At 45.1% G+C, this 13115-nt stretch overlaps 1 protein-coding gene across 1 annotated transcript in view; it reads right to left on the bottom strand.

Moving 5' to 3' along the window:
• The window catches only part of XYLT1 (xylosyltransferase 1), a 399566-nt gene that overhangs the window by 27930 nt on the left and 358521 nt on the right, over window positions 1-13115 (bottom strand). The window contains exon 11 of the mRNA XM_075899380.2: window positions 6375-6708. Coding sequence (XP_075755495.2) covers window positions 6375-6708 — 334 coding nt within the window. The remainder of the gene's footprint in view (window positions 1-6374; window positions 6709-13115) is intronic.

The following is a 13115-nucleotide window of genomic DNA, read 5'->3' as shown; positions in this document are numbered from 1 at the left end:
TGGCAACTGCAAATTATGCACATTCTTGGGCAACATTTTTTGGTGTGTAATTGTGTGTGTGTGTCTGAGTTTGGAAATCAGCTTCCATACTTACAGTATGCTGGAAAAAAGGGGCTAGTGTTACACTAAACAGGTATAATATTGAAATGTAATATGAAGCAAACTGTTGGGGTGATAATGCAGTAAATATGACAAAGGTTCTAGTATTTAGAATATTTTTTAATAAAAATGAATGCTCTCTTTTGTTGATAGTGGCCGAACATGATGCTGATGTGTAATTTTTTTCAGTCTTAAAACAAGACTACAGGCAGTCCCCGAGTTACGTGGATCTGACTTACGTCGGATCCGCAGTTACAAACGGGGCCCTTCCTCTCCCTGGTCTCCAGCAGACCAGGGAGAGGAAGCAAAGCGGCGGAACACGCAGGCAGCGGACAGACCAGACGCGTCTGGGCTGTCAGCTGGCCGCGTGCTCCACGGCTTTGCTCTGCTCTGCTCCCCGTCCCCCTGGTCTGTAGACCAGGGGGACGGGGAGCAGAGCAGAGCAGAGCAGAGCAGAGCAGAGCAGAGCGGCGGAACACGCGGCCAGCTGACAGCCCAGACGCGTCTGGGCTGTCAGCTGGCCGCGTGTTCCGCCGCTTTGCTCTGCTCTGCTCCCCCCCCCCCCCCGGTCTGCAGACCAGGGGGACGGGGAGCAAAGCAGAGCAAAGCCACGGAACCCGAGGGCAGCAGGATAGCCACGGCGCATCTGGGCTGTCCCACTGCCCCCGTGCTCCGCGGCTTTGCTCCGGACGCCTGTGGTACAGCAGCTGGGGCGCTGCCGGTTGGTCCCGTAGCGCCGCTCTGGGCGCCACTGGACCATCCCAGCAGCACCCCAGCTGCTCTGCCCCAGGTGTCCCCAAGTCAGCAGCTGCTGAAAATGACCAGTGGCTGACTACAGGAAGCCCCTGCCCCAGGCTTCCTGGAATTAGCCACTGATCAGTTTCAGCAGCAGCTGACTTGGGGATGCCTGGGGTTCTTAAGTTGAATCTGTATGTAAGTCAGAACTGGCGTCCAGATTCAGCCACTGTTGAAACTGATCAGTTTCAGCAGCGGCTGAATCTGGACGCCAGTTCTGACTTACATACAGATTCAACTTAAGAACAAACCTACAGTCCCTATCTTGTATGTAACTCGGGGACTGCCTGTAATGGCATTATTTTTTATTTTATAAGCCTTTTTGGCTGCCTTTGTATTGTTTATAACTGTAACAGAAATTTTTCCTTTAGAAGTTCTAATTTTTCTGACATAGTTGCACAATGTCCTTATTTGGCACAGAAAACTTGAAATAATAAAGTGGTGACAAACTGACAAAAGCTGGGAAATTAAAGATAACTGACAATTTTCTGCTTGGAACACAATATTGTGGTCGAGTAAGAAACAACAGAGGTTTTCATTAAGAATGCTCAGGGCTCGACAAATAATAAAATCTACTCGCCTGTGGCGAGTAGATTGTAACCCAGACGAGCCGGGTTCGGACGATCTGTGCATGCGCAGATTGCCGGCCAGTACAGCTGGCGAGCAGGGCTCGCTGTGGTTTGGTGAGCCCTGTTTTCTGATATATCCTTAACCAAAATGGTATGTCTTTATCTCAGACCTGGGCAAAATACCCTCCCACAGGCTGGATCTCGCTGTGAAGCTGCCAGATCTGGCCCACGAATGTAGTTGGGAGCCTCAGGCAGACTCCCTGCCTCTCCCCGCTCCTGCCCGGTGCTGAGAAAAGTGGCTGCTGTGAACTTGCGGGGTTCTGTTTGAACAGCTGTGAGCCTGGAGGAGGGGCGAAGGCTTCAGGCGCTGCTCCCACCCCCAGCACATACTCATTGGCTGGTTTCTGGCCAATGGGAGCTGCCTGTAGTGAACAGGCAGCTTGTGAAGCACCCTCCCCCGCTCCCCTCAGGCTTGTAGCTGTTCAAAAACCATATGGCCCTTGCAGCCAGTGTGGGCATGGGGCAGGCAGGGAGTCTTCTTGAGAAGGCTGCTAGCTGGGAATCAAGCAGGTAAGTCTGTCAGCCAGAGTCTGCCTCTGCCACTCCAACTTTTGCCTATCTACCACACATAACCCAAATCCTCTGACGCCTCCTGCCCCCATATCCCCTTCCAGATCCTGCACCCCAATCCTCTGCCACATGTCACAACCTAAGCCCTCTGTCCTCTTCCTGCCCCCATATCCCTTCCCAGATCCTGCTAGGTATGCTGAATTTAGATTAATAAATCAACTGAATAGTCTATGGGATTTCCATTGACTATTCGATTAGTCTCTAAGGGTGCCTCTGCCTTTGAACTGTAGCAAGAGCCCACTCAGCTCTTGCTACAGTTGAAAAGCAGAAGCTCCGCAGGGAGTGCAGGGCTTCCTTCTAAAATATACAAGAGTCCCATTAGGGCTGAGGTGGGGGACTCCCCCCGCTGGCCTCTCGTTTCCTGCGCGCCTCAGCCTTTGAAATGTACAAGAGTCCCAGCGGGGCTTCTGTATATTTCAAAAGCAGAATCGCAGCAGAGACCGCTTCAGTCCCCACTTGCGGCGTGTCCGCTGTGCCTCTACTTCCCCTACCCCCGGCAGAGACGGTGGTGGGGGAACTGTCTGTTAAGCTGGCTCCCCCCTGTACAGTCTTCTGCTCCCCACCTTGCTGCCTCTGATAGGTCACAACCCTAACTCTCTGCCCCCTTATCCTCTCCCAGATCCTGCACGCCAAACCCTTGCCCCATGTTACAACCAAAATCCCTTGCCCCCCTCCTGAACCCCAGTCCCCTCCCAGATAATGCATCTGAATCCCCTGCCCTAGGTCACAACCCAAACCACTGCACCCCAGCCTTTTCCCCAAGTCACAACTCCCTCCTGCCCTATGTCACAGTCAAAATCCCTCCATTCCCTCCTCATCCTAGTCTCCTTCCCCAGGTCACAATTCCCTCTTGCCAAGGTCACAACCCAAACCCCTGCACTCTCATCCCCTAACCCAGGTCACAACTGCCTCTTTTACCCAAACTCCCTCCCAGATCCCACGTCCTTTCCTGCACCCCAATCCCTTACCTTATGCTCCCTTCTGCACCCAACCTCAATTGACTGGCTAAGTCACAGTTCTGCAGAAAAGGACCCGGGGATTACAGTGGATGAGAAGCTAGCTATGAGTCAACAGTGTGCCCTTGTAGCCAAGAAGGCTAATGACATATTAGGTTGCATTAGGAAGAGCATTGCCAGCAGATCTAGAGAAGTGATTACTCCCCTTTATTCGGCTCTGGTGAGGCCTCATCTGGAATGTTGTGTCCAGTTTTGGGCCCCCCCATTATGGAAAGGATGTGGATGCATTGGAGAGGGTCCAGCAGAGGGTGACCAAAATGATTAGGGGGCTGGAGCACATGACCTATGAGGAGAGGCTGAGGGATTTGGGTTTATTTAATCTGCAGAAGTGAAAAGTAAGGGGGAATTTGATAGCAGCCTTCAACTTCCTGAAGGGAAGTTTCAAATAGGATGTAGAAAGGCTGTTCACAGTAGTAACAGATGGCAGAACAAGGAGCAATGGTTTCAAGTTACAGTGGGGAAGGTCTAGGTTGGATATTAGGAAAAACTATTTCACTAGGAGGGTGGTGAAGCACTGGAATGGGTTACCTAGGGAGGTGGTGGAATCTCCATCCCTAGAGGTTTTTAAGTCTCGGCTTGACAAAGCCCTGGCTGGGTTGATTTAGTTGGGATTGATTCTGCCTTGGACAGGGGGTTGGACTTGATGGCCTCCTGAGGTCTCTTCCAGCTCTGTGATTCTATTACTTGGAAGAGTGCAGCCCTTGACTATTTTCCAAATTTTTGGAGTGGTTCCCCATCAAAAATTATTATCAACTCCTGCTCTACCAACTTCTGGAATTAATTTCTTTCACTTTCACATTCAAATTTCTGAGATAGTACATCACTACCAAAGTGCTCCTGAGGCTTTTTTGCTTGCTTGCTTTTAGCAAACAATATTGCTTCCAAGTTTTATATCCAACACCTGTAGTAAACTACAATTGTCACAGTAACTTTGTCTGGATTTAACAAAAAGGATATGGGCCCAATCTTGTTTCATTGAAATCAATGGGCCATTTTTTGTGTGACTTCACTGAAATCAATGGAATCATTCTAGATTTAGAATTTTAACCAATGTGTTGTCTTTGCGTATGTCTACACTGCATGGCTATTTTATCCCGATATAGCTACCCCATGTCTACACAAGCCTCCCATTATTCTGAAATATTTTTTGAAATAACAGGCAAGTTATTTCACCATCCTGGTAAACCTTGTTACACGAGAGATAAGGGATGGCTCGAAATACCACGTTATTTTGAAACTAGGCGCTGTGTAGACATGCCAAATTTCAAAATAAGCAATTTCAAAATAGATTTGCATAGTGTAAATTGCGCATCTTATTTCAAGTTTAGGGTGCTGTGTAGATGCACCCCTTCATAGGGAGAAGCCTCCTAAAGTTTGGGAAATGCTTCATTGTCCACCGGAACCCTGAGCAATGTGGCAAAAAGAAACAAATTGGTAACTGTTACCAGTCAGGAGGATACAAACCACATCTTCTATTCAACCTAGTCAGACAGTTGAATGATCAAAGAACATAAACTAAATTAATTTTAAAAAGACAAATCAGTAACACCCACATTTAGAGCTGGTTGACTCAACCCCCAAATGCATACCACCCTACCATGGTATTTTTTGCTAAGTAGACAAAGAATTTTATATTAGCTAATGCTGACTGCAGTATGTTAGCCCTCATCTACTCTATGACTTTTATTTTGAAATAACCTCCACCTAGGTAGAATTTATAAACGGAGTGTCCACACTACCAAGCCTGTTATTTCAAAATAATGGGCCGCAGAATTAAAAATCTGTACTTCTGCTTTTTCTCAGGAGTAACGCTAATGCCAAAATAGTTATTTCGAAATAGCAGCAGTGTGGACGCACTGGTGCTATTTCGAAATAATTACTTTCCAGTGCTTTCTGCGGCTCTACGTCTGAGGTAGCATGTCCACATTAACGGAACCTGCCTTGGAGTAATTTCAATGCTTCCTTACTGCGAGGACACGCTACTTTGAATTTGTTAAATCAGGAGTTCTTAAGTCGCATTTAGTAATTTCAAAATAGTTTCCTAGTGTAGACATGGCCTTCCTGGTTTTGCTTCTGCTTAAGGAATGATGCCACCACATATTAGAAGGAAAACCCAGTAAGTCAGCTATTCTGGTGAAAAATATCTGGAATCCAGTTCCTGTTGAGGAAGATTAGGATTGGATTTGCTCTCAGCAGTTGCCTCCCAACGTTTGCATTACTGAAGCAGCATGTAAAGTAAATGCCTAACTCAGTTTATTTGCTCCTCTGTCAGAAAGATGAAGAACTTCTGAAAACTTAATAGGATAGTTTATGTATCTGGCAACTTTACAATGGCTGCTGCTATTAATATTAATGACATATCAGAGTGTAAAAAAGCATAGCAAAGATATTCACAGTAAGAGAATTGCTATGATCTCACAGGTGTGACTTGGAAGAGCTTCCACCACTTATAGGCTAATATACTTGATACATACTAAAGAATATTCAGATGAATGGATTTTCTAATGGAAGCTGCACTTAGGTTTTCTAACAGCATGTTCTAACTATATTAGAAAGGAAAAGATGTTCAGACAGCTAGATGATGCTATTGAAAGGAAAGAGGTATCTTTCTTTTCAGAAAATAAGCTTTGGTTTGGTCTTAAACATCTGGGGTCACCTACAATTTCAGATGCACAGGATATCATATTGAGGTTACAGGGAAGGTCTTACCAGTTCTGGGAAAAGGCTGGAATAGCTGTTTTAGAAGGAGATGGCGACATATTGCAGGTAATTTTGATAAAGCCAACATTTCATGAATTAATATCCTTACTATTATACATAACGATTTTGTCAAGCAAACAACAGAAAGAGTTTAAATCTTTTGGAGCAAGTAAGTGAAAGCAGCAGATAAGAAAGGAAATGACTTATTTCTGTTTGCTTGTATTCTTAAACTATGATTTGCACAGTAGCTCTATGATTATGAAATGCCTAAAAGTTCTACAGGTTCCCAACTCTGTGTATTCTATAAAATAAAAGATTTAAAAATGAAGTTTTTTGTTCAAAGTTCCTGTGTTTTACAGAATGGATTCAGCTACTTTCACCCATTTTCAAAATACATCTTCTTCCTATTTAACATCTCAACTATTCCTTTTGTGGGTACTTTCCGGTGTAGTGATATTGTGATTTTAATCATAGCATTGACAGAGAATGAAATATTCTTTTATACTAGTATGTTACCACTATTTGGAACATTTTAATGCTTACTGTGCCCGCAAAAACTGCTTACCTTGTTTGATAGGTTGCTTGTTAGAGAATGTAAGGGGAGTAACAAGGAATTTGGTTTCAGCTACAGGTACCCAGTGGTGCAGAATTTTAACAGTCCAGACTCCAGGCCGCAGCGGCAAATTCAAAGGTGGTTTGTAGTGAGTAAATTCTGCACTAGATTCAATAAGGATATCATATGTAGCTGCGATGACATTGATCGGGTCCACCCATATCACTGTTACTGTGACATTGGGGCCTTTTCCCCACTTCTGCATGCCAACTGGTTCATCCATCGGCCCAATAAGTCCTCCAAAATTCCGAAATATCCTTTCCTTGGCATCCCAATCAGTGCCAATCTGAAATTAAAGACAGTATTATTAGTACTGTTATCTCTGAAAACAAATCTAAGGTCCTGATTGTGCAAATTCTCTCCTAATCCCATTTACAGGACTATTCACATACTTAAAGCTATAAATGTGTGAATATACTTGTAGGAATAAGGCATACAGCTATGTTATTTACAGAAAGCACACACACAGTCCCTCTGGACAATGATGTGAATCAGGATCTGTCAGTGTTTTAATACTGGCAATAAAATATGCTTTGAATGGAAATTCAACATAAAAGATTTGGTAGCAAGATTTGTAAAAATTAAAAAGCTCGTTTGCAAATATTGAAGTTTGCGTATTATTGATACAGAATGAAAATGCAGAACATTTAGCGTCTAAGCAATAAATAAAAAGATATAATTATAGACCAAATGTAAGTACTGAATATTAACTGCAGTAGCTTTTATCTTTAATTCATGTGCATTGCACAGTACAGAGTCTTTGCAATGAGAGATCAGAACTTTTTAATGCATTGTAAGAATTAAGCGCAAATTAGTTTGACAGGGGAGCTTAATTTTACACATGGACACATTAGCAGGAAATCCTGAGCTCTGAGTTAGATGCTTACCGAGCATATAGGCAAGTAAATGCCTATTTTAGTAACATAACTGCTGATTTGGGTAGCTAGATGATCTATTGAGATGCCCAGGTTTCAAAAGTTAAAGTAAGAACTGCAATGAGTCCAGTGACCTGATACAGATTTGAGTGAGCCTTTGACTTGACACTATGTGAACGGCAGAGGTTCATTCTCAATTTTTTTTCTTTTGTTGTTGAGAAAGGAAAATCAATTCGGAAAAAAAAAATCAATATTCAGACAAAGGTAAGGAAAATGCAGACTCAGACTGGATTTCCAAGCAATTCTTTTGCCCAGAACCGTTTATTAACCAAACAGAATATACTGAACCTTGACTACCAGAATCACGTAGTATGGGCACAATCTAGGTGCTTTCAAAGTCAATGGCTTCAGGGGAACTTGACTCAGGACCTACTTAATTTACAGATGAGACATAGCCTCCTGTCTTCTCAGCAGTCAGAGTATTCCCTTCCTGACTGGTTCTTGGGGTTATTACTGGTAAGCCCTATTCTTACTGTCACACCATTAAAGTTCCTTTTTTAAAATATATATTTACCAACAGTGAAGGAGCTGTTTCACATCTCACAGTAAATATTTAATAGACCTTTCATTTTCCTAGCAGCTTTCAGTGCTCTTACATCGGATTTAATGACTTGCCTGTAACCCACAGATAACGTGACCGTACCAGCCTTAGCAATTAAACTTTATATATAAAGCAGAGGAACGTCTGTAAACGGATAGCATGAAGGTATACATAATAGTCATAGAATCATAGAGCTGGAAGAGACCTCAGGAGGTCATCAAGTCCAGCCCCCGGCCCAAGGCAGGACCAATCCCAACTAAATCAACCCAGCCAGGGCTTTGTCAAGCCGAGACTTAAAAACCTCTAGGGATGGAGATTCCACCACCTCCTTAGGTAACCCATTCCAGTGCTTCACCACCCTCCTAGTGAAATAGTTTTTACTAATATCCAACCTAGATCTCTCCCACTATAACTTAAGACCATTGCTCCTTGTTCTGCCATCCGTCACTACTGAGAATAGCTTCTCTCCATCCTCTTTGGAACCTCCCTTCAGGAAGTTGAAGGCTGCTATCAAATCCCCCCTCACTCTTCTCTTCTGCAGACTAAACAAACCCAAATCCCTCAGTCTCTCCTCATAGGTCATGCACTCCATCCCCCTAATAATTTTGGTCGCCCTCCGCTGGACCCTCTCCAATGCGTCCATATCCTTTCTATAGTGGGGGAGGGGGTACCCAGAACTGGACACAATCAGGAGTTTCTTGAGGCCGGCTGCGGCAGCTGGCGCCCCAGGCAGAAGGCGTGATCGGTGCCCCCGCCTGCACGGCCATCAGTGGCCGTGATGTCATCATTGGGCGCCCCTAGGCTCATGGGCTGCCCCTTGACACAATATTCCAGATAAGGCCACCAGCGCCGAATAAAGGGGAATAATCACTTCTTTGGATCTGCTGGCAGTGCTCCTCCTAATGCACCCTAATATGTCATTAGCCTTCTTGGCTATAAGAGCACACTGTTGACTCACATCCAGCTTCTCATCCGCTGTAATCCCCAGGTCCTCTTCTGCAGAACTGCTACTTAGCCATTCATTCCCCTGGACTCTACACTTGTCCTTGTTGGCCCAATCCTCTAATCTGTCCAGGTCACTCTGGACCCTATCCCTGCCCTCCACCGTATCTACCTCTCCCCCTAGCTTAGTGTCATCTGTGAACTTGCTGAGGGAGCAAGCCATCCCCTCTTCCAGGTCATTAACAAAGATGTTGAATAAAACCGGTCCAAGAACAGATCCTTGGGGCACTTCGCTAGAAACTGACCGCCAACCTGACATCAAGCCGTTGATCACAATCCGTTGGGCCCGAGAGTCTAGCCAGATTTCTATCCATCTTACAGTCCATTTATCCAATCCATATTCCCTTAACTTGCTGACAAGAATATTGTGGGAGACGGAATCAAAAGCTTTGCTAAAGTCAAGGTATATCACATCCACTGACTTTTCCATATCCACAGAGCCAGTTACCTCATCATAGAAATTAATCAGATTGGTCGGGCACGACTTGCCCTTTGTGAATCTATGTTGACTATTCCTGATCACTTTCCCCTCTTCAAGTGCTTCAAAATGGATTCCTTGTGGTGATTTCCTAAAAGGCATTTTTCCACACAAGCTGGCTACTGAGGATTTGTTTATATATGGCTATTTAGCTGTGGATAGCCACTCACATGCACACACACAGGAAGCTCCTGCATTGAGCAGGAAGTTGAACTAGATGACCTCTTGAGGTTTCACCAATCCTAATCTGTGATTGTTCCTGACGACTGAGGTGCTAAAGGAGAACTCAAGGAAGACAAGGCCACTGCAGAGAAACTAGATGAATCCTTTGCACTGCTCTTTACTGCAGAGGATATGGGACTATCCTGACACCTGAGATATTCTTTTTAGGTAGAAAACCTGAGAAACTGTCTCAGATTGAGATGTCTATAGAAGAGATTTTGGAACAAACTGATAAATTAAAGAGTAGCAAGTCACCAGGACCAGATGATATTCACCCAAGAGTGCTGAAGAAACTCAAAGAATAAATATACTAACCGTGATATGTAACCTATCACTTAGATCTGCTTCTGTACCGGATGAGCAGCAGATAACTAATGTAACACTTTGTCATGGCTGTTCCCCACTCTGGCACTCGGAGTGCAGAAGATGGGGGCTCACAAGAGAATTAAAAATACCTTACCTCTATAGGCTTCTACATAAATTCCCTGGCCTTGAGAGATAGCTGCCACCCCCAAAAGAAACAAAAACAAACAACCCCCCAAACAACAATAACAACCATTTCTTCTTGAACTCAGGAAGAAACCACTTGGGCTTCTTCCAGAGGGATACCCCAAGCTCTTTCACCACAAGAGAGCTTGGAAAAAAGAGAAAACAAACTTCAGTCTCTGATAGCTGACCTCACAGTCTCAGGCATGCACACACAGTCCTTATCTTCCAGGAAACAAGAATCAAATCATTCTCTTAAAAAAGATTATTTTATTAACAAAACAATAAGATATAGTTGATAAAGCATACTTGGTTGCTAGGTGTTTTAAAGCAACTGAGAAAAGAACAAATTACAAAGCTCAGAGAAATTCCATCCCTGGGATACAGCTTAAAGTGTATGGGTAGGAGAGGCAGACACATGGACTTAGCAAAGAGAAGTTTAACCAAACAACAAAACAAAGAAAATAACCTGATTGTGTCTAAATAGACATTCCATTCCCTACCTACTCACAGATCTGTGCTTCAAGGTCCAGTCCATTTCCATGCCCAGTATTCTTTGTAGGCATGGTAGTCCTGCCTGGTTCAATTCATCTTGTTCTCCCTGCTCCCGGCTTCAAACTCACACAAAGAGCAGCAGACAAGTATCCCTTTCAATTCAAATCTCATACTTTCTTCTTATTAGTTCTTTTGGCTTCCTGCCAACACTTCCTACCTACCTGGGTTTAACCCTTTGGCTACTGTATGCTGAGATGTTCAGGAAAGGCCAGGTCTCCTCCTATCCATCACACACCTATTTTAAAAAAAGGCTTCAGAGACAATCCTGGCAATTATAGGCTGGTAAGCCTAACTTCAGTAGCAAGCAAACTGATTGAAACTATAATAAAGAACAAAATTATCAGACCCATAGATAAATATGGTATCTTGGGGAAGAGTCAGCATGGCTTTGTAAATAGAAATCATGCCTCACCAATCTATTGGAAGACCCTGAGGGTATGTCTACACTACAAAGTTAATTCGAACTAACGGAGCGCTTAGTTCGAACTAGGTAAACCTCAGGGACAAGTGCTGTTCCAAATATTCATAAATATGAATATGGAAAGAAGGTGAACAGTGAGGTGGCAAAGTTTGCAGACAATAAAAAGCACTCAAGATAGTTAAGTCCAAAGCTGATTATGGAGAGCTACAAAGGGATCTCACAAAACTGGGTGACTGGAGGAGAAAATGGCAGATGAAATTCAATGCTAATAAGTGCAAAGGGATGCTTACTGGAAACTAATTCTGTAAACTCTACTTACAAATAGCTGGATTCTACATTAGCTGGTACCTCTCAAGAAAGATTTTGGAGTTACTGTGGACAGTCTTCTGAAAAAATCTATTCAGTGTGCAGCAGCAGTAAAAAAACCCCAAACTAACAGTGTTAGGAACCATTAGAAAAGGGATACTGTGTTTGCTGTCCTCTATCCCATCTCCTTTTTTTGATCTTTGCTGCCTGATTACATACTTCCAGTTCAAAATGAGGTTGACTAGTCACTTTGTAACTCTGGGGCTCTCTTGTTCATAGCTCATTCTCAAATATCAGCATGCTTACCAGAAATCAGCTCTTGAATGAAAAGCAGCTGGCTCAAGTAGAATCCAGGAAAGCCGACATGACGCTGCTCAGAAAGGGTATATGCTCTGAAGAAGTAGCAGAGACATGGTTTTCACCTTCCAGAGAAGGCACCAGTTCCAATTTGTTAGAATGGTGTGAAATCCTGGCATGCTCTGTGACTCCTCACTAAGTTTGGATGACCAGGTTAGCATGAGTATCTAAAATGCCTCCTCCCTCCCTCGCTTACTTCCATACAAGGACTTGGCTGCTGTGATCAATGAATTCCTCACTTCCAGGCTGGATAATTGTAATTCAACAGATGCAAGGAGAACGTGAAGGTGATGCACAGGCTGCAACTGGGACAGAATGCAGTCACCTGTTTAGGCCACCAGGAACACATACTGGAGACCCTCCTCTGGCTCCCAGTTGACACACGATGCCAGTTTAAGGCTTTTGTCCTAATTTTCAAAACAAATAGCAGACCAACCCCAGCAACACCACAGTCCACACTTCGATCAGTGAACGAGTGACAGCGGTGCTCCTCTAAGACAATGCACATCACAAAAGGCCAAGATGAAGCATGGGAGAGCTGGGCATACAACAATCTAGGCCACGGGGATCCAGCCTACGTTCCCGCTATGCTTTGGCTGTGAAGCTTCCTGGGGCTCAGGGCTGCAGTGGGAGAGATGCCTTCCCCTAAGGTCTGAAGCTGCTCCGACTGGTGGGGAGGTGCCCTTCCCTTCTGGGCCAAGCACAGAGCTGCCCTGGCAAGGGGAGAGGAGCCTCTCCCCGCTCACCCTAACAGGGAGCTTGTTGCCAAGGCAATTCTGTGCTGGGGCCAGCGGGGAAGCAGCCAGAGAGCAGCAGGTCTGGTTCTTAGGTGGGGGGACTGTGGGGCTCTGTGTGTGTGGAGCCTAATGCTCCTTTCCCCAAAACCGGACCTGTTGGCTGCTTCCAGGATGCTGCACGGTGCCCCAGGACAGGCAAGCACCAGGTAGCCCACCTTAGTGCTGCTTTCCAGGTATCCCTGAGTCCCAACCTCCTAACCCACCCTGAGTTACTCTAACCCAGGGCCACCTCCTGCAATCCAAACCCCACACCAGTCAAGATCCCAAGCCCTCTCCTGCACACTCCAATACCCAATCCCTCCACAAACCTGGAGCCCCCTCTTGCATCCCAACCCTTCATTCCCAGGCCCACCCCCAAAACGTCACTCCCTCCTGCACCCCAAGCTCCTGTCTCAGTCTGCAGCCTCCTCCTGTATTCTAAATCCCTTGGCTTCACCCCCCAGCCTGAAGCCCCCACACCAAACCACTCATCATTAGAGTCCTTCCCCCCCAACCCTCAGTCTCAACCCTGAATGCCTCATCCCGGCCCCAACCTAGAGCTCACACTCCTGGAGAGAGCCTCGGCATCCCTACACCGCAACTCTCTGCCCCAA

Source organism: Pelodiscus sinensis, chromosome 15, assembly GCF_052426305.1.
Source record: "Pelodiscus sinensis isolate ZL-2025 chromosome 15, ASM5242630v1, whole genome shotgun sequence".
NCBI classification, from domain to species: Eukaryota; Metazoa; Chordata; order Testudines; family Trionychidae; genus Pelodiscus; species Pelodiscus sinensis.
Note: the sequence above shows the minus strand (reverse complement) of the source record. Positions and strands in the feature narration are given on the sequence as shown.